Here is a 20,648-nt window from a genome sequence, read left to right as displayed (position 1 = left end):
GGTGCCTGATCAGAGCCCAGGTAACAGGCAAGTCGCCTGGGTGGGGACACAGCTTGCGGCCCAGGACTGGGGGAGGTGGGATGGGAAGCAGGGAAGAGTGACCAGTCATTTCCATGGAGACAGGACGTGACCCTGGACAATGACACCTGCATGAGGGTCAGGGACGGATAAGGTTGCTCCTCCTCCACCATGGCTGCCCCAGGTCCCAGGGCGCTGCTCTGAACTGAAAAGAGGGAGGGTAGGCCTGTCTCGGTCGCAGCCAGGGCAGGGGCAGGCCCCCAGCGGGCTAGACAGAGGGTCTGCTGGGTGCTGGGAGAGGGAAGCCGGGCCCAGCCCTGGACCAGCACGTGCAGCCAGTCTTCGCTTGCCCGCCCGGGCGCTCACCCCCCCATCACATGGCAGAGGAAGGCTGACCCCCCCCCCAAGTCACCCTCTGATGGAACTTTCTCCCAGGAGCTTGGCCTGGGGGACCCAGGGAATCTGGCTGCGCCTTCGGCACCCCAGCCCGCCTCCCGCACAGCCTGGAGGTAGATTCCAGGTGGCAAAAGAAAGGGGCTTGACCTTACACGTCCTGTAACTATGCGGAGAACACAGATCTATCTGTCTGGCTGGTTGATGTTTTCCCAGCTCTCACCAAAGGGGCCGGCCCAACAGAGGCTCTCAAATATACATGCTGAATAAATGCAGAAATAGGGAAATGAGCGAGGGCCTTGAAGAGACTTGGTGACATCTTCTTGAACCTGGAACCTGGAACCTGCTGTTTCTTGGGTTTCTCCCTCCCCGTCTCACGGCCCCCTCCTCCGGGCTGCCCGGGGTCACCTTCCCCATAAGCCACCAGCCCCCAAATCTTTGTCTCTTACAATTGGAAAGTAACAGGAGAAGAAACACAATTGTCCTCTCTCGCCTTCGATATGCTGCATCTGCTAAGGTACCACGGGGCCTCTGTGGACCAGCAGCAGGACGGTGAGTCAAGGTCACGGCCGGCCAGGACCACACCCTGACAACCAGCTCCACTGTTTCCAATCAGACGAACTCGAAAGCAGGTAAATCTAGAATTTTTAAATCTCCGTTTAGAAAAAACTGCACCCTCTCCTCCTCAGAGAAGCCCTATTTTCATATCTTTACATTTTTCTTTCAATTTCCCATTAGATACATTTTCTAAAATTCTGTCCCTGCTTCTCTTGAGACGGCCCTTCCAGCTGTAGATGTCTCGGCTAATAATACTGGCCACCCCGACTCGACTCTAAACTCCAAGAAGGAGGGAGGGACCATGGCCTTTTATTTTTGCAGCGTCGTGTCCCAAGGCTTAGCACCATCCCTAGCACACGGCTGGAGCCAAGAGCTGGGACAGAAGAGGGCTGACCCCCTCCTCTCCCTGTCCTGCAGAGAGAAGGACCCGGCCAGCCCAGCTAGCGCCTCTGGCCATCCTTCCCCAATAGTCCAGATGCTGGGACAGGCCTGGACAGGCAGTGAGGCGGGCGGCCAGATGCAGCTCAGCATCCACGGTGGGGGGAACACACCGCCAGCTTCAGGCCCCCGTTAGCAGTCTGTTACACACTTGGAAGACACTCCTTTGAAAACAAATGGAATACAAGGCCTCCCCTTCAACTCCTGCCCCAGGGACAGAAGCCGGGGGCCCGCAGAAGACACAGGGCCCTCCCACGAAGGAGGGAACACTTCAGCCATAGGCCACACGCCCTAGGAGCCAGGCACTTCTTTCCACGCCCTCCCCTTCACTGCCAGGGGCTTCGAAGGGCCCTAGCTCCCTCCAAGGGCCTCAAAGACAAGGTTTCTTCCAAGGGTATAGAACTACACCCCTCCCCCACGCCCCTCCCCCCTCCGCATCTATCATGCTATTTCCCACTTGGTGTCTTATAGCTACACTTGTTAAAATGACTGCCACTTAAGAGGTGGCAAGGAGACAGAAACATAATCTGGAGCAAAGCTGATATTAACTAACTTCCTGAGCCTGGCACGTCTGCCAAGGCCCCCTCCTGGATCTCAGGTGGATCCTAAAGAAGCTACAGAAGATAAGGAGCCAGAGGCACCCCAATTCCAGCCCCAGAGCCACGCCTCTGCTGGGGGAAGGCCCCTCCCTTCTCTGGGCTGGAGTTTCTGCACCAGTAGAGCCTAAAGTAATTCCTTCCTATGTGATCCCACACCCCCAAACACACACACACACACACACACACACACACACACACATGCACACACTGAGTAAAGGATATGAAATGATGTCTGACACTCAAATCTAAGCTGGAAGAGCCCTCCCCGTCGACCAGCCCAACCCTCCCCTCGCTGTTTTCCAGATAAACACACTGAGCCTCAGAGATCCAGAGTCTCATGGCTGAGGCCAACCAGATAGGCTGGGGATTAAAGCATCTCAAGAAGAGTAATACCCAAGGAAAATACCAGAAAGGGTCTGGCTGTTAGATGCCGGGATTGGTTGGCTACAATGAAGTCAGTCAGGTGCACACGTGTGTTCTGCAGCTGTGGCCTCATGCCATTGGCCCAGCAACAAACACTCCCAACGGCCATCATCACACTCGTGTCCTCAGAGAATCATCTCTAGCTGCTCACATTTGAAGGGGAGAGAAATTCAGCTGATGGATCCTCTGAAGCCTGACGCCGAGTCAGTCTCATCTGCCTCAGCAATGCCCACCATGGCCACCCCACCAGATCAGAATACACTGCTGTTCTCCACTCTGGCCACTTGGTGTCACTGCTGCCCCCAACGAACTAGAACCGTAGCGGGCTCCTTGGGAAGTAAAATGATCCTACCAGGCCAACAGGATCCCGTACATATCCCCTGCACTGTGTCCTAATTCCATCCTTCCTCCAGAAAGAGACAGATGGTCAATCATGGAGTATCCATCCATCATGTTCCAGACACTTTCCACACATCATATAAACTAATCCTCACAGCAACACCTCCCAACAACACCTGACTTTGCAGGTGAAGAAAATGAGACCCTGAGAAATTAAGCAATTTACTCAAAGTTCAAACAAAACAAGCAAGGAGGAGGGCAAGAATTGGAACTCGAGTTAGACGTCAAATTCCATGACCTTTTCACAACATACTTTAGTCTCCCTTGAGTCATCAGACTCTGTGCTATGGGTTCTGGTTAAATCAAATTGGTTTGCCATGACCCTCGGAGGTGCTGGGAGAAAACCACGTGCAGCTTTGTTCAAAGGCACAATCATAATAGGGCTAAAGAGGATAAATAGCACCTCCCTTCCTGCAGAAATCATGGTCTATTGCCCTCTTGTGGCTGATCATAGAACTGGAATGAATGCGCATGGGAGGCTCTTAAGGGTGGATTGGAGGGACTGAGTGGTCACCCCCTTCCCACTGGACTCGTCCATTCTTTCTCCCAGGGCTGGTCCTGGAGCCCCATCTGTAGCTGACAGGCCTAGTCAATTACAATAGCTGGAAGAGAATCATCCAGTGAGTGGGAAGCTACATAGAGCAAGAAGAGCAGTAAAACCACATGGAACAACACCTGCAAGGGGCTGGGTGCTCCTGAGTCACCCTGCATGCAGGTTCCTGGCATCCCAACTCCCAAGGCTGGGGAGGGGGGAGGCGGGCAGCAGGAAGGCTCTGCCTGGACACTGCCACTTGGTTTCCCAACTAAGGCTATCAGTAGCAACCATTACAATCTCCCTGTTCTTGGGCAGACATGTGCCTCAGCCACTTTGTCACCTTTTCCAAATACACACCATGTTAGTCCTTCTGTTGCCTCCCTGAGCTCTGGCCCTAGGGGAGGTCCTAGCTCCCCTCTCATCCCACTCTTCAAGGACCCAGAAACGCCCCTGCCCTTCACCTCTGAGAGACTCCTATTGTACCATTTGCCAGTTTGGCCTCTGTGCACCCGTCATATGCCAGGCACTTACTATAATCTCATTTAATCCTCACAACTACTCTAGGAAGACATATCTAGTTAGCTCAGTTTTTCAGATGAAGAGACAGAAGCTCAGAGGGGTTAAGTAACTTGCCTAAGCTCACACAGGGGCAGAGCCAGGATTTAAACTGAAGGTTGCCTGGCCAATGAAGCCACTATGCTTCCTATGACACTGAGTTGCCTTTGAGGCAAAAGAACCATTGAAAGTCTTGGGGCCCAGGAATAGTTCTAATGGAAGACCTTGGTTTAAAAGATTAATCTGTCAAGATGTGGAGGATGAGCTAGAAGTAGGAGAGGCTGGACTCAGGAAGAACAGATGAGGGTCATAAAAAGTCACCACACCTGTGGGAATGATGTTCTGGAGAGTGGTAATGAGAAGAGGAAGAAAACGAGAGGGAGAGACAAGCATTAAGACTTTTACACACACAGACAGGAGTGCACGTTCTCATCAAAATCTTAAAATAACCCAGTACTATCAGTACTATTTCTGATGAGGAAATGGAAATCAAAAAAGTATCCAGCCCAGGGTCACACAGCTGGGAAGAGGCAGAGTTGTGAACTCAAGCTTCATTTAGTAGGTGCCATCCATAAGCAAGGTTGTCTACGCAAATGATCTCCAGCCCAGTAGGACAGCCATAAATGTTATGTTCATCCCTGTTCTTCAGGGATCAGCCTCAAAAAAGTATCAGAAATAAGTAGGTGGGAAAAGACTGACCACAACAGAGAGGGTCCCACCTGCAGCCCTGGGTCCAGCAGCCCTGGGATGGCCCTCAGGGCAGAGCTGCAGGCCCCAGATCTGAGAGCTCAGGACCCACTACAAAAGAGGGAGATCCCGTCTCCAAAACTAACAGCTGTGTTAGTGGGACAAGGCTCTTTCATGAACCAACTAGTGCAAAGAACAAGAGAGCACCTGCTCAACTACGAGACTGCTTGGAACAGCCAGAGAAAAGCTCAAAGCACGCACAGAAAGGAAACAGTCAAAACTAGCCAGTCCAGGCAGGGTCCAGGACCCTGGTTTGCAAGCCACTTTGATACCCATCAATTTAGATGGGTGTCTCTGAGAACAGAGATGGTCTAGAGAGATTGAGAGACAGCACCAAGCTCTCACGTCTGGTAAATATCAGGACTCCGTGCTTCCTGAGCAGCTACTTGATGTCTAAGTAATTACCAAGCTTGGCATGGCTGGGGTTGGGAGCAGCGGGGAGAGAGAGGGGAGAGATGCCTCCACACTTGGACCGGCATATCAAATGGCCTGAGGGAGTTCATAAAGCTCCCTTCTCCCATGACACTAACTCTGCAGTGTAGCCGTCTGTCAACTTCTCTGTGTCCCCATCAAGACTTATCTTCCTGGGCAGGAATGATGTCCCGTTCATTCATCTCCATGACCCTCGTGCAGATGCACTGACCCCTCCTGCTGCTGCTGAGACAAACTTGGTGGGAAGGAGAGCACTCCAGCCCACTTCTGGTCACCCAGGGCACTCTCCCAGCCGCCTCCTGGGAAGCTCAGGTGCAGGACACTCACATGTCTGGGCTGCAGACATGATGGAGGCAGGACCCCATGATGAGGGCTGCGAGAGGCCCCCCCTAGGGGAGAGCTGATCTCCCTGCTCAGCCCTGGCTCAAGAAAGGCTCTGAAAGCCAGGTCAGCCGGTGCACATCTCACCACACTGGAGCCGCATCCCCAGCTCCCAGGGAAGGCAGCCACCATCAGCCTCGGTCAGTCTCGTGCGCAGCACTGCCCTCTTGTGGTCACCAGCAGTCTAGACGCAGACAATCTTTGTAGGCAGGAAGCCAAAGGCTTCAGGGCTTGTTTACGGGAGACCTCAGTCGTGATGTGCATGGAACACAGAAGAGATGGCAGTTGTGGGTGCGCAAAGACGCCTCCAGATGCACGCACACAGCCCACTTTACCGCGGGAAGCAGCCCAGATTAGGACTGCGCATCTAAGTTTGCTCCTTCTCTCTTTGCAGGAGGCTAAGGGCTCCTTTCCCTGCTTCTGTAAGAGCCCAGATCCCTCAGCCCCAGAGCAGACGCTTGCAGAGGGCGGGAGGATGAGAGCCACACCAGCTGGGGAGGCGGCCTCGGAGGCGTTCTGGTCTCACTGTGCCACGAACTCACTGGGTGATTGAGTCAAGTCCATTCACCTCTCTGGAGCCTTGGGTTCCTTCTCTGTAAAACCGGGTTTGGCCCCAATTATTTCTGAGCCCCTTTCCAGGTCAGATGATTTATGGTTCAAAGTCTTGATCTTTTTCCTAACTCAAAAACACTCTCAGATGTCTAGAAATGTAAATAAGCAACATGGTGCCCTACCGCTTGGGGAGCCCATCGAGTATGTGATCACCCTGATCTGACAGTGACCCTGAGAGGGAGATAAACTCCAATTCCCAGAGGTGATGCCAAATCCCAGAAGGGGAAACCAAGGCCAGAGAGGCTCTAGGATGTGGTGAACTCTTCCAGCCAAGCAGCAGCAAAATGGGGTGTTTCCACAAATTCCTGCCCTGCAATCGTAGCACTTTGCTGGGTACCCCAGCTCTCTCTGCAGGGACAGCTGTAGCCATCCCCCATGCTCATCCCTATGGAGAGACAGATGGAGCTTCCCTGAGCAAGGGGGGAAGAGAGATGGAGCAAGAGGAAGGGTAGAGAGGAGTAACGGCTGCTCATTTGAGGAGGAGGCAAGAGAAGGGCCAGGAAGAACTAGAATTCACCCTCCAGGAAAGACACTCTAAATATCTGCTTTCAGCTCTAGGTGGACACATCAGACATCCCCCTTCTACTCTACATCCAGTGGCAGGCTTGGAACTCCAAAACTCAAGCTGGGAGAAGCCAACCTGCCCTCTATTCTCCCATCCAGGCTCTCCCTGGCCATGGGCAATTGGGGACACAGTCCTGCTGACCGTGTCTCAGCCCAGAGTGGAGCTGGCTGGGGCCCAGCCACCAGCTTCCTGAATACTCGCCAGCCTCAGCTGGCACCTGGTCTCCTGGGGGAGCTGACCTGACCTCAGAAACCAGGACGTCACGGGGTGGTCAAGGAGGCCTGGGAAGAGGGCTTGGTTGGGACGAGCCTCACGCGAGGCTGCTGTTAGGAGCAGGTCAGGAAGACCCCAAGCCTCCCCATCATTAGAGCCTGGCTTTGACAGTGCTGGCCAGGGCTGCTTGGCCAACACCAGACCCACCACTGTCTCATTTGCCTTCCTCGCCAAACCCAGCCAGGGGAATTCTCAGCTAGGGAACTGGAATGTTATAAAATAAAGGATCCTCCTAGACCTTCATGTCTACCCTTTTATTTTATTATTAATTTATCTTGATGGTCATAGATTCGTGAATGTGTGTGTATAGCAGTATATATTCACATGCATAAGAATATAGCGAAAGAGTATAGGCAATGGAGCTTAACGTTAAATGTCAGACTCTTCTGATTGGCTTTGTGAAATGAAGCAAGTCACATTCCATCTCTGGACTCATTTTCCCCATCCCGTAAAATGGGATGAATAATAGTACTTATCTCCTAGGGTTGGTGTGAGGCCATAATGGGTTATATTACCTCCAAAGTGCTTGGAACAGTGTCTGGAACATAGTAAGTGCTCAGTAAACGCCAGCTGCCATGAGTTATCATGTATCGACAGCTTTCTCTTTACCCGGCATGACACAGGCCACTGACCCTCAGAGTGCTGCTAAAAGATAGTTGTTATTATTATCATCTCACAGAGAAGGCAACTGAGGCCCAGAGGAGGGAAGGGGTTTGCCCAAAGCTAGGAAAAGGCCAGGTCTGGAGGACCTGCTGGGGACAGGTTCCTCTCCCTGCTGGATGATTCTGTCTGGGGACAGAATCCTGAATCTTCCACCACCCAGATGGGGGACACTTACGATGGGACAAGCCAGATGGGGGGACAGGGGCAGAAGTGAAGTTAGAAAGGACAGGCTGCAAACTGGCTGCGCCTACAGATCCCTGAGCCCTGTGTGTAAACAGAGCTCAGCAGAGCCCTCGCCAAGAGCAGTTTTAATTGGCATGGGCTGCAGGCTGCAAAGAGCCCTGGGGCTGCCAGCCTTGCATAGTTGCTGCCTCTAGGGACCCCAGATTTGGAATCATTGCCCCAGAGGGAGACACAGTCGTGGGCGAGGCTCTGGCTTTGACAGAGTGCCCAGAAAGGGCGCCAGAGCCAAGTAGGAGAAGGCGGTGCTGGCACCTGGGCAGGGACGTCCTCCAGCAGCCCGAGGACCCCCAAGTCCCTGCCTCTCTCTGCGCCTCTCCTGGGGCCCTCGCAGGTAAGGTGAGGGAGGAGCTGACTGCAGGGGTCCCTCCCAGCTCTGAATTGCAGGGAGCCCTGCCCTCGGGGGTAGTAGGCAGAAATTTGAGGATCCTCATGGGGGTTCCACTGGGCACTGAGCTTCTGGAGTCTTCATTCCTGATGGTCTGATGTCCAATCCCTCAAAGAGGAGCTGCCAGCATGCCCGGCCCCCAGGAGTGTTTGTGTTTCCCAAAGTGGAGGCCAGCAAGGCTCAGGGGATGACAGACGCCTTGAGCTGAGAGCTCAGTTGGTCATCGATAGATCTGGGGGACCGAGTCCAGCCTCCACTCAGGCCACGCTTAGACCCAACCACCAGGCCCCTCAGCTGCCCTCCACAAGGCCCTCGTGGATGGGCCGCTCCCATAGCGCTGCCCCTTGGGAGAGAAGGAACTTGCTGGATGAAAATAGTCTGCTTCTCCGTTCCCAGCAGCCAGAGGGTGTCCAGCTACAGGGTTAAAGCCGGGGAGAGAATGGAGTCCAGGAAACCAGAGAGGCCATGAAGGGAGCATCAGAGGAGGAGCCTCAAGACCCTTCCAGATCTTTCCTTTCGTGAGACACTCAACCACTGGGATTCAAGTTCTGTTCTTTATTTTGTTTGTTTTGTTAATCGGGACACTGGGGCTAATAATCCCTGCTTAGGTACTTCAAGTAGCTGTGGCAAAAATAAACACAACAGGGACTTCCCTGGTGGCGCAGTGGTTAAGAATCCGCCTGCCAACGCAGGGGACACAGGATCGAGCCCTGGTCCGGGAAGATCCCACATGCCGCGGAGCAACTAAGCCTGTGTGACACAACTACTGAGCCTGCGCTCTAGAGCCCGCGAGCCACAACTACTGAGCCCGCGTGCCTAGAGCTCGTGCTCCACAACAAAGAGAAGCCACTGCAATGAGAAGCCCTCGCACCTCAACAAAGAGTAGCCCCTGCTCGCTGCAACTAGAGAAAGCCTGCGCACAGCAATGAAAACCCAACGCAGCCAAAAATTAATTAATTAATTAATTAATTTTAAAAAATAATAAACACAACAACTGTAAACTGGAGAGAAGGAAGAAATGAATTGGGGGGGAGGGATTCATGGAGGTGAAGGATGTGCTACAAGGGACAAAGGGCAGGACCCAGAGGGCTACTAGGGACCGTCTTTTGAGAACTGGCCTGGCCCTGGGACTTAGGAATCCTGATCCCCTCTGCCACCCAGCCTGCTCCCTCCTCACATGCCCCTGCCCCCACTCCCAATTCATCAACCCCTCCTGGGAACAGAGCCAAGAAGGGGAGCCAGGGGCTTCAGGACCACCCCTCCTACCATCAACCCGGCTCCCTCTCAAGCCCAGGCCCTTCCAGCCACGACAACATTGGGCACCAAGCTTTTTTGATTATGCATGCTTTAGCAATAAAAATTCATCTCGTAACCCCCAAACACTCCTATTTATTAAATTACATGCTTATACTTCTTCGATTCATATATTAAACATTAAATATTCCCTCTTCTCAACAAGAATAACTTGAAATAGAAGCTCTAAGGTTTTCTTCTCACACCCAGCAGAGGCCCTGCTCTGGCGATGAGCTGAAGCTCTGCAGAAGGACGTCTCCCTGCCTTGAGCTCACAGTACAGGGGGGGGCAAGGGCGCGGGCCACAAAGCTGGGTGTCCAGCCTCTAATGAGAGGCTGCAGGCCTCGGCGCATTCTTGCTAGGGGTGGCACTTGGTCTGGGTAGTGGACTCCAAACTGGGTGGCCCAGAGTCCTCTAGAGGTGGGAGGGGAAGAAACGAAGGAAAAGTGGCCAGTGGCCAATGGCCAGCGAGGGAGCGCCTGCTGTCTTCCTCTGCGTGGCGCCACAGGCTCAGCACCAGGCCCCGGGATGGTGCCCTCAGAAGTGGCCTAGCCGAGCCTCCTTGGGGATGTTCCCTGGGCCCCGGGATGGCATATGTCCGAGCTGGAAAGGACACTGCTCCATGGCCTCAATTCACAGTTGAATTTCCAGGCTCAGAAAGACTACGGTCTTCTACCATGGCTCACAGAGGATAAGGGGTGAATCCAGGGGTGGGACTCATGTGTCTCATCCCTTTCTCTAATCCTACCCTGCCAGTGGCCAACTGGAGGCCCCAAAGGGAGGCTGGAGAGGGTGTCTGTGATCCCAGTACCATCCACTGAACGCAGCCCTCGACATGGGGACCCCAGCCCAGGCAGCAGCAGAGATGCCACGATACTGGCAAAGGCCAGCCCAAGGGAGGGTTTTGTCCACCCCTACAGTCAGGGAGGAGTCAGCCGCCAGGGACAGGTAAGGCAAGGATGGAGAGCTGCCCAGGGGAGCGGGTGTCAGGCCCCTCCCTCTTCACAGCCATTCTTTCCACTTCCGCTTCGCAGGAGAGTGGTCAGCCTCTTGCAGGATGCTGGGCTGACTCCCAGGCTCCACGCTCAGCCCTCGGTAGCCAGGCCAAGAACTCTCAGAGCTAGGGTCGGGCTGGGCTGGTTTTACCCAAACCCATCACGTGCTCAGGTCCCCTGGAGCTGCAGAGCTGATGCCCTGGGCTTCGGGGTGTGCCTTGGAAGACTGACCTGGGCTGAGGATTCTGGCTCCAGGGAGGGTCCTCCAGGGAAGGCCTGGAATCCACCCACCAACAGCCTGGCCTCCATACAAAATCTCAGGGCCTCTTCGGTCCAGGGTCCCCAGCTTTTATCCTGGAAGTACCTCTTTCCCCAGGGCTATAACCACTTCCCCTTCTAAATCTCACCTCAAAGGCCCCTCACAACTCTACCTCCCTCCCTCAGGCCTAGCCCCAATGTGGGGGGCTCCTGATTGAACCCCATGATGTTCTTGGGGCCTGGATCACACCCCTGCCTGCAACCCAGCTCTCACTGGTAATTGTCAAGGCTGGCTCTCCCCTTGACCCTTAGAAAGGCCAAGAATCAAGAAGTCAGTACAGCAGCCAAAGCCCCAGATGATCCCTCACCCAGCCAGGGGAGGGCCTGCAGGGAAGACAGGGGAAATCAAGGGACCAGAGTGCCGTAAACACCAGGGACCCTGTGGTGGCTTGTGTGGAGACCCAGCTGGCAGCTCAGGGTCCCAGCCAAGAGCCCACGGTCTTCACAAGCCCAGGAACACCCAGCCCAGCGATGCCATCTTTCCCCCTGGATTTTCTTTCTAGCAGTCCAAGGATGCACTATTCCAACCCAACCCCAGGCAGGCCTGGCCTAGAGACGCCAGACGGCCCCCCTCCCAGCCACCACCCTTCTGCCTTTGTGACGTCAGAGCCTGGCTGGGTGCGGCCGCACATGGACCCTTCTAGGTAAGGTTACTGTGTATCAAGAGCTCCAATGGCAGAGGGATTGGCCTCCTGAACAGAAAGACTCCAAAAGGGAGGGCACTTTGGGAGGGGCGGAGGTGAGACCCACACTTCTGCCCTGAGGCCTTGCAGCCGATTTCCTCCTGATACTGATGGGGCACCCACCTACCCCATCAGAGGCGCCCTCCGATGGGGACACAGGAGCCACCCAACACGCCACCCCTGAGAGGAAGGACCATAGCGAATCTCTGGTCCCTCTGAAAACTCAGAGGTGATCAGTTCAGCACCTGAGGGAGAGACCTCAGGACTCCACAGCCCCGAGAGCAGGAAGGTGGCTGGGTGGCGGTCACCCCAGTTTCCCTTAGCTAGGCCCGCTGGAACTCCAGCTTCTGCCCCAGCCTCTTCCTCGGCCCCCAGAGTCTGCCCAAGCTGCACCCCCAGACACACACCAGCATCAAGAGCTTCAGGCGGATGGAAGGCTGGGGGACCCCTTGATCTCCAAATCTCTGATAGCATCAGAAATCTAAAGAACACATTCCTTTTCAGCAAAGCCCAGGCTTGGACTGAAGCCCCACCTCCCGGTCCCACCAAAGGAAGGCCCCCTCCTCTGCCTGGAGGGCTCTTCTCTGTCCTCAAGCCCCTCCTTCCAGCCCGCCTCCATGGGTAGCCCTGCAGAGTGGGGGACCTGGGTTTTGGGGTCCAACAGACAAAGGTCTAAGCCTGGCTCACTGCTGGGGCTATGTGCCCCCAGGAAAGTTACTTTGCAGCCTAAGCCTCCATCATGAGGTAAGACAGGGATGGTGACACCTGCTTCCCGGGGCGAGCAGGACTCCCCTCCTTCTCTGCTCTGCCTCCAGGCCAGAAGGCTGGGCCCTTCCCTAGTTCAGTCAATACCAGCCATAGATATAACAGGGCACTGGGGACAAGATGGGATGAGGAAGGGTCATCCCACCCATGACCTCTGACCCTCCCCCACCTGCCACTCGGCACAGCTCCGGAGGGAATCCAGTTCCCTGGCTCTTGGGTGTTGGGGTGGATTCAAGGAAAGGAGTCCTGACTTCCTGGCAAAGCGTCTGAGTCCTGAAACAAGGATGGAGACACACACAGAGGGACTCCCAATCTACTCCCGGATTACCTCTCCCCAGCTGCCCTTCTGGGGTCCTTCAATGGCAAAGGAGACAAGAAGCCACCCCATCCCCTCCCATCATTACCGTCCCAGCAGCCCCACCTTGGACCCTTTGCCTGGAAAGCTCAACCCAACTCTTCCTTATCAGACTGCTTCCCCTAGGTTTCTTTTCAGAGGGGGGACACCTCTGCGTAGCCATAAAAAGCCTACGGATTGTGACCCTCCCCGCCTCCCACCGGCTTCCTACAGGGACACACATCCTTAGAACAGAGAACAAGCTGGCTGAGGCTCACCAGCTCCCAGAGACCCGCACTGGGCACCTGGGGCACCATCCCTCCAACCCCGGCCCACCCGATCCCCTGAAAATCCCTAGGTCCAGCTCCTGAGCTCCTGGACCCACTGCTAGGCTCCCCCCTCCTGTCCCACACACACCCCTACCCCCACCCCTCCGTGCACGTCCAAGGCAGAGGTTCCCTGACAATCTCACTCCCACCCTCCTGGCTGCATCCTTGGGGATGCTGGAATGCTGTGGCCTGCAGGTGGGAGAGGCTGCATTGGGTCCATCCTGTTTCTCCTGCCCTCCCCTCCACCCCACCCTTGGCTGTTTATCTTGTCACCCCAGGCCAGCCGGGCTGAAGGTGGTAAGGGGGTGAACGGTCGAGCCAAGATATGGGTCAAGATTGTCTCCTGGGCCAGGAGTCAGGGACACCTCCTGAGCTGCACACTCCCCTCAAACTGTTCACTGCAAGAACGCGAGCAGAGTCTCCATTAAGCCAAGAGGGCTGGTGGGCTTTGGAGGGAGCAGGACCGCAATTCCTCCAGGCTTTACAGCCCCATCGCCCTGGGGCCGAGGTGAAGGGAGAGCCGATGCCTGGGAGAGCAGCACCCACGGCAGAATCCAGCCCCTCTTGAGTCTCTGCCCAAATGCCTGCCTCAGACCCCAGCCAGGACTTCAGTGCCAGCCCTTTTCAGCATCCCACCCACTTCAGGGGTCTCCAAGGGGTGGGGACCTTGGGGGGAGACAGGTGAGAGCTACCCCCTGAACACTCCCAATGCCATCCAAACCCTTCTCTGGATAGCAGAATGGGATGGGGGTCACCTGGCTGAGGTCAGTGGAAGAAAATCTGGACAAGCTCTCTCTCTCCGCCCATGCTTCTAACCCCCATCCCTGCCGAAGAAAAATAACCGGGGCGGGTAGGGGGAAGAGCAGGCCACCACAGGTCTCACTCAGACAGGGCAGAACCAAGCAAATGCTAGTCAGAGTTCAATTTTCCAAATAAACGGATCTGCACGATCGTATAAGAAGACCCATCCCCGAAACACGCAAGCCTTCCCTCCTCCCTTCACCATCCTGACTCGGAATTACTGGAACAGTTATCAAAGCTCAAACAGGAACAGGATCTGTAGGCGCCCAGATGCAGATGAGGGTGGGAAAGGGCGGGGGGGGGGTGTCTCGGAAATGCCCAAAATGGGGTTGGAGAGGGCGGGCGAGAAGGAAAGGGAAGAGGTAGGCGTCCATGACGGCCTCGACATGTCCAAAGTCTCCCTGCGAGCAGCCAACTCCCAACTTGTTTACTTGACAGCGTGTTTTGCTGTTTCCAAAAGGAAACAGTTAAACCTCTGGGCTGGATCGCGAGCAGCCCCTTAACTGTCACCTTCCCTCCCGGTTAAGCGCTGCCGCCGCCACCGCTGTCGCTGCCGGCGCCGCTGCCAGGGAATCGAACCTCGTCTACTTTAATTCCACTTGAGCGTGGCCAAACTGTTGCTATTTAGTGGGGGGCAAAGAACCCGATTCGCACCCTCGAAACGAGCCGCAGCGCCTGGGAGCGGGGGCGGGAGCCGGGCCCCGCGTGCCCCAGCCGGCTGGGGTCCTCTCGGGGGAGAGGCACACACACGCATCGCCAGATCACGCCTCGCCAAGGCCGGAGTCACCTGGAATACGCAGCCCGAGAGCATCTCCCGAGCCAGAGCGAGCCTGACGCGCGCCCGGCGGGCGGCGGGCGGCGGGTAGCGGGCAGCGGGCAGCGGCGAGCTGGGGCGGGCGGAGGGCCAGCGAGCCCGACGCGCGCCCTGCGGGTCGGCGGGCGGGCGAGAGGGAGACGCGGAGCGAGGGGAGAGGCGGGTTGGGGAGCGGCCGCCTGACTTACATGGAAGTGATATTCCTTGAGATGTCCGTGATGTTGATGCTGGCATTCCCATTGCTGTTCCCTGAATCCTGCCCTTCCAGGAGGGGGAAGAGATTCCCATCGTCCGGCCGCCGGCAATTGATCTCAGTCTTGCTGCAGACACAATTTGCAGGGCAAGCCAGCACGGAACCCACATAGTCCAGCCAGACGCTTCCCAGCAAGAAAATCCGCCAGAAACTACACTTGGCTGGGCAAAGAGAGACATCCATCTCCGATCGCTGCTTCTAAAAAAGAGGAGGAGGAGAGGAGAGGGGGGTGGGGTGGGGGGAGTGGGGAGAGCTGGGGGGGAAGGAAACAAAGACGGCGAGGGAGGGGGGAAGGGGGAGGGGGGCCTCTGCCTTTGAAACGCCGTGCGATCAGATGCAAAATCCTTCAGCGTCTGAAACCATCGCGGCCGCCGCCGCCGCCGCCGCTGGGTGGGAGCCGCGGGGAGCGCCTAGTGGCGCGGTCTGCCTGGCATGGTGGCCGGCTCTGCGCTCGCCGGCTCGCCGGGTCCGGGGGCTCGGGAAGCGAGCCGCGCTCTCCGACTCCGAGACTTCGCAGGGTTGCAACAGACGGTGGGGAGGCAAAAAAAGAAAAAGGAAAAAAAAAATGGAAAAGGAAAATATGGTGCTAAAGTCACCAAGTCCCACCTACTGGGCAGAATTAAAATGGACACACCTGCAAAATACACACACTCACACACACTCACACATCCACACACCCGGCGCCCGGAGGAGGAGGAGGAGGAAGAAGCGGTCTGAGCTGCAGCAGCCGCCGCGAATGGCTCGCTGCGCGCCTGCAGAAATGTACAAGTGCTCCGAGCCTTACGAAACGCACGGGTTATCCGAGCGTCTTCCTCGGTTCCCTCCCTCTCCCCCTCCCTCCCTCCCCTCCCTCCTCGCGGCCTCCTCCCCCCGCCCCCCGCCCCGGCTGGGAGCGGCAAGAGAGCGGAATCTCCCCCCTCCCTCCCTCTCCCACTCCCCTCCCCACACCCCTCTCTCTCTCCCCGCCCGCCCTCTCCCCTCCTCCTTCCCCACCCACCCACCCACTCGCCGGCTCGCGGCTCTCGCCCGCACAGCCACCCGCAGCCGCGCGGCCGTCCGCCCGCCTGCTCCAAGCCTAGCGGCCCGGCGCCCGCTCGCCGCAGCCAAGAGGAAAGCAAGACGGAAGGGAAAAAGTTGCAGTTGGGATTGCGAGGGTCTGGACTGGGGAGGGGGACTTGGAGAGCTGGCGGCGCGACGCGGAAAGGCGCTCTCCTTTCCACTTTTTGGCCCTCGCGCTGCCCGGTTTTGCTGCAATCCGGACCGCGAGAGGAAGTGAAATGAACGCGGCCGAGGTGATCGGGGAGCGTTCCCGAACCTGGGTGGGGGGTTACTGGCTTGAAGACGGCGATCGGGGGTACGGGAGCACACAGGACCCCCAGAGAGGCACCCAGAGCCGGGGACCGGGGCCGCGGACGCGCGGTCCTCGGTCTAAATGACACTCATTCCCGTAATCCAGAGTCCGGGAGATAGGATCGGCTGGGAGGGGACTGCGGGGCATGGCTGGGTTGGTGCCCCCGCGCCCCTTGCGCCTTCTTGGCGGTGGGTTTTGCGTCCTTGGGCAGACAGGGAGCGGGGAAGGAAGGAACTAGCGCCGAAAGGGCTGCGCTGCAGATCCGAGGTGGCCCCAGGCGAGCTGCGCGTGCGAGAGAAACCGCCGGGGAAATTGAGATGCAAGGGGCATTTTTTGGCAAGCACCAGGCCAGTACCGTCAGAGGCCGGCTTCTCGGGCTCGGCTCTCTCGGGTGCGCTGAGCTGGCTGCCGGGCGAGGGGGTGGGCGGGCTGCTTTCTCCGGATTCGGGGGCGCAGGACCTCCCTCCTTTCCTCCCACACTAGCACCCCTTCCTGGTAGGGGCGCAAAGCAGGTGCAGCCTTCTACGCGAGCTCAGTTTCCGTCGGGAGAGGAGGAGAGTCCCCGCTTTTTGCCTTGGTAGAGATATTTCTTTTTAATAAAACGTCAGAATGCCAAATGTGAGATGTTTGCTGAGAACACGGAAGCATTCGCTGCCGGAAAGGAAAAGAAAGGGTTAGGGAAGTTCGAGAAGGCAGACACACTACAGCATTCACACGCAGAAGAAAGCACAGCTCTCCTCGCCGACTTGGAGGAGGGCAGGCGAGGAAGCGAACACACTGAATTCAACTGCATCCAGTATCTGAAAGGATTCTCCCCCGCCCCCCTGTGGATTCCGATGCAGGTCATGCAACTTGCGGGCAAGATGGGGGAAGGGGTATGCGGGGGGACACTGGCCCGCCCCGGGCGCAATCACAGACTGGCTGGGCGCCTGCGAGTGGCACTGTCGCTGTGAGTAAACTTGGAAGCAAAAAAAACAAAAGAAAAGAAGGAAGGAAGGGAGGGAGGGAGGGAGGAAGGAAGGAAGAAAAGAACGTGTCTGTAAAAGGCAGTTTTCCCGATTCCCCCTTACATTCTACCTTCCCTTGGCCTCAGTGAGACTTTTACCCCCTGTTGCCAGTGTGGCCTTGTTGCCAGACTGGCATTTTGCCCTCCCACCAGCAGGAGGGGACAGAGAGTGGAGACCTCCTTAGACTCTCATACCAGTTCCTACTGGCCCAAGGCCATCTCTGATAGCCTTAGTCCACCGCAAGTGCCAATCCATGATTGGCTCTGCAATATGTTTGAGAATCAGGGAAACTGAGGTGTAGTCAAAGCTGTCACTTGGCCTTTTTCAGGAGGTGGCAGGTGGTGGCAGAGAAACACAGAGAACCTTTCTCAGACCATGTCAGGGGAGACTCCAATAAGCAGGGTGAATCTTTTTTAATGCACAGGAGTGAGCATTAAGGGGCTCTGACCCCTGGCAGGTAGTTCCAACCCCTGGCAGGTGTGTGCCCAAGTAAAGACTCCAATACACCATGTGGATTTAGCCCAGCATCAGTTCTCCAGCCTGGAACTAAGATGGTTGTGTCTTAAAGGTGCCCAACACACTTGTTTTGAGAAAGAAATGATTTTTAACACTTCCAGGAGAGAAGGGGAGGCGTCTATAAATCAGAACAAATTTTAAAACTTGTAAAACCCCTTTGGAGATGGTACAAATGCAGCTGTGAAGCAAGGGGCCCTGATGGGACAAGCAGTCTTCCATCCTGACAATAAGATGGGAATTAAGATGGGACATTATGTTATGTTTATGCTAGAGCTCTGGGCCTGAGCAGGAAGTGGCAACTTACAAGGAGTAAGGCCTTTTTTAAAGCAGATGATGGGCCGGGGGTGGCAAGAGCAGAGTTCTGTTTGCGACCACGGGCAAATCACTTCAGCCTCTGGGCCTTAGCTTTCACGTCTGTAAAATGACTAGGTTGGTCCACGCTGCCCAAAGCCTGACCCTCTGACCAGCAGCATCCACATCACCTAGAAGCTTGTTAGAAATGCAGCATCCGAGGCCCCACCCCAGACCTACTAAACCAGAATATCCATTTTAACAAGCTCCCCAGGTGATTCATAAGCACACTACAGTTTGAGAAGTACTGAGATGACTCCCATAGTTGCTTCCAGCTTGAATAGTCTCTGATTCTACATGGACCTGGGTGGGAGGGATCGTTGAGAAAAAAAGAGGTTTCAGGGATGTAGATTCTCAGAATATTATTCAGGGTGACAAAAAGTGGGTGTTTCAGATGCAAGGACCTTGTCAAAAAACAGACCTGTGAAGTTTCACTTCAAGCACAAGGGAAATATCCTGATGCTTCATTAATTCTTAACCTCTGAGAACAGCCAGATCTGGATGAGGGGGCAGGAGAAAGTGTCCAGCATAGACGCCCTCCTCTTGGTCAGTAGGGGTACAGAACATTTGAGGTATCTTGTCTGCTTGGCAAGAATGTCCTGGTTGACAAGGAAGAATGGCTGTCACATCATCGTGATTCCCAGTCTCCAGCCGTCACTGGGTCCTAGAGAGATCGTGACCCAGCTCAGCATCCTGCCAATCAGGGGATAATCCCTCCCATCTCTTACAGCTAGCATCTTAGAAAGGAGGAAACTTCCCAGTGGATCCCATGCTGATCAATAAGAAGCAGGAATGGGCAGAGTTTTTTGAACAGTAAGTAAAGCTTTAGAAACCTTTTACAGCTGAGCAGTCGCCATCTGATACCAGAGGTATGGAGAAGACAGGAACATTACTAAGATTTGGATGTGGTCGCCCACCAGTCAGGCCAGAATGGGGGCTGCCTTCCAGAGCACAGTGATCCAACCTTCCTGACATCTAGAGAAACTGAACACATCTTATTCCAAAGGGCATATACCAGCTGCGTGAGCACCTGAGATTTCTCCTTGACTATTTGTTTATAAGATATCCCCAAAGCCAAATTTTCTGCCACCTCGAAAAGCAGAAGGGAGCGGAGACTCAGGAGGCATAACAAACGAGATGCTGCCCGGGGAATCATCACCTCCCAGTGCCACCCCTGCTGGCCTGCTGCTCACACGTCTGCCTTTCTAGCCCAGCCACCTCCCCTTTTCCAATGAACCCACACCTCCGTGTCAGTGGCCACGTTATTGGGATGCAGGCCGGACCCCAGACATTTCAGATTTACCTGCCATGCCGTACTCCTAAGATGTCAGCCTAAATCCAAGAACCATGCTGCAGAACTTTCTAGTTTGAACAGAAATAGGACCCAACACCTTAACTCTGAGCTGGGAGGGGAACTGCGGTTCTGGGTGGTGACTGGGTGGGGAGGGGGGAGCACAGGAGAAGACAAAGGGAAAACTGAGCCCTGAAGAATTTGCTGTGCTGGCAGGCTTGGACTTGGGTCAAAGAAAGTCCTGTTTCCTGGGTGGCCTTCACTCGAGATGCAAGGGGAAAAGGCATATTTGGAGGCTGAGGAGATGTAATGGTATCCAGAAGGCCCGGAGCCAAGGAGGGAATTTCAACTGTACATGGAGAATGTAATCCCACCCATGAAGAGAGACAGTCAAGCACCAAGGTGGTCCAAGGAAGCAGGAAAATCCAACCACAGGAGGTCCCAGCTCAGGACCCAGATTTAAGTCCCAAGATTTTGGGCACACACCTGCCAGGGGTTGGAACTACCTGCCAGGGGTCAGAGCCCCTTACTGCTCACTCTGGTCCATTAGAAAAGATTCCCTGAAGGATACCTAGCTTCTCCTCTCCTGCCCTGGTTGGAGTGTCTGGAGGCATTTGGGGGACCAGTGATGCTACCCAGGTGATTCTCCACTTATTCTACTCACCCAGAATGATGGATTCATAGAGTCTCTGGGCTGGAAAGGACTCCCGCCAACGACCGGCAACACCACTGGAGGCAGAAATCCCCTCAACAACATCCCCAAGTATCCAGCCTGTTCCCTCTTGAACACCTTCAGGGACAGGACGCTCATACCACCCAAGGCCTCCCATTCTGTCCTCAAATAACTTTATTCCTTGAATAGCCTTCAGTTTGAAAGAATGAAGTCAGGCTCCCTGAAGCTTCCACCCTTGGTACTAGTGCTGCACCTAGAAGCCCAGGGGAAAATCTTGTCTCTTTTCTGCAAGCCAATCAGGAGGCTGCCCACATCCACCTCTTCTCTGAGCAAAATATCCTCAGTTCCTGCCCTGTACCTCAAAAGCACAGCTTTCTGGTCCTTCCCCACTCTGGTCATTCCTGATGCATTCAGGTTTGTCAATAGCCCCTTTAGAGTATGGCTCCAAATCATGCAGGCTATTGGTGCTCTGACCTTGGGGACAAGAGAGTCAGCAGCTCTAATGGGACTAAATAGGGTGTCATGAACTGAATTTACCACCCACTAGCGTTTGAGCCTGGGCAAGGCACTTAAGTCTTTGTGCCTTGGTTTCCCCATCTGCAAAATAGGGGTTTAACAGCATCTAACTCACAAGGTTATTGTAAGATCATGCAGT

The 20,648-nt window shown here is 55.4% G+C and overlaps 1 protein-coding gene across 3 annotated transcripts in view; it reads right to left on the bottom strand.

Annotated features, from left to right (window-relative positions):
- Positions 1-15,022, bottom strand: part of NTRK3 (neurotrophic receptor tyrosine kinase 3) — a 369,430-nt gene extending 354,408 nt beyond the window's left edge. For all 3 annotated transcript variants that reach the window (XM_036844028.1, XM_036844029.1, XM_036844030.1), the window contains exon 1: positions 14,740-15,022. In XM_036844028.1, coding sequence (XP_036699923.1) covers positions 14,740-14,987 — 248 coding nt within the window. In that variant the 5' untranslated portion in view covers positions 14,988-15,022. The remainder of the gene's footprint in view (positions 1-14,739) is intronic.
- Positions 15,023-20,648: the final 5,626 nt, after the last annotated feature.

The sequence above is a fragment of the Balaenoptera musculus genome, chromosome 2, assembly GCF_009873245.2.
Source record: "Balaenoptera musculus isolate JJ_BM4_2016_0621 chromosome 2, mBalMus1.pri.v3, whole genome shotgun sequence".
Taxonomy (NCBI): Eukaryota; Metazoa; Chordata; class Mammalia; order Artiodactyla; family Balaenopteridae; genus Balaenoptera; species Balaenoptera musculus.
The sequence above is the reverse complement of the archived record's forward strand: the minus strand, read 5'-3'. Positions and strand labels throughout refer to the sequence as shown.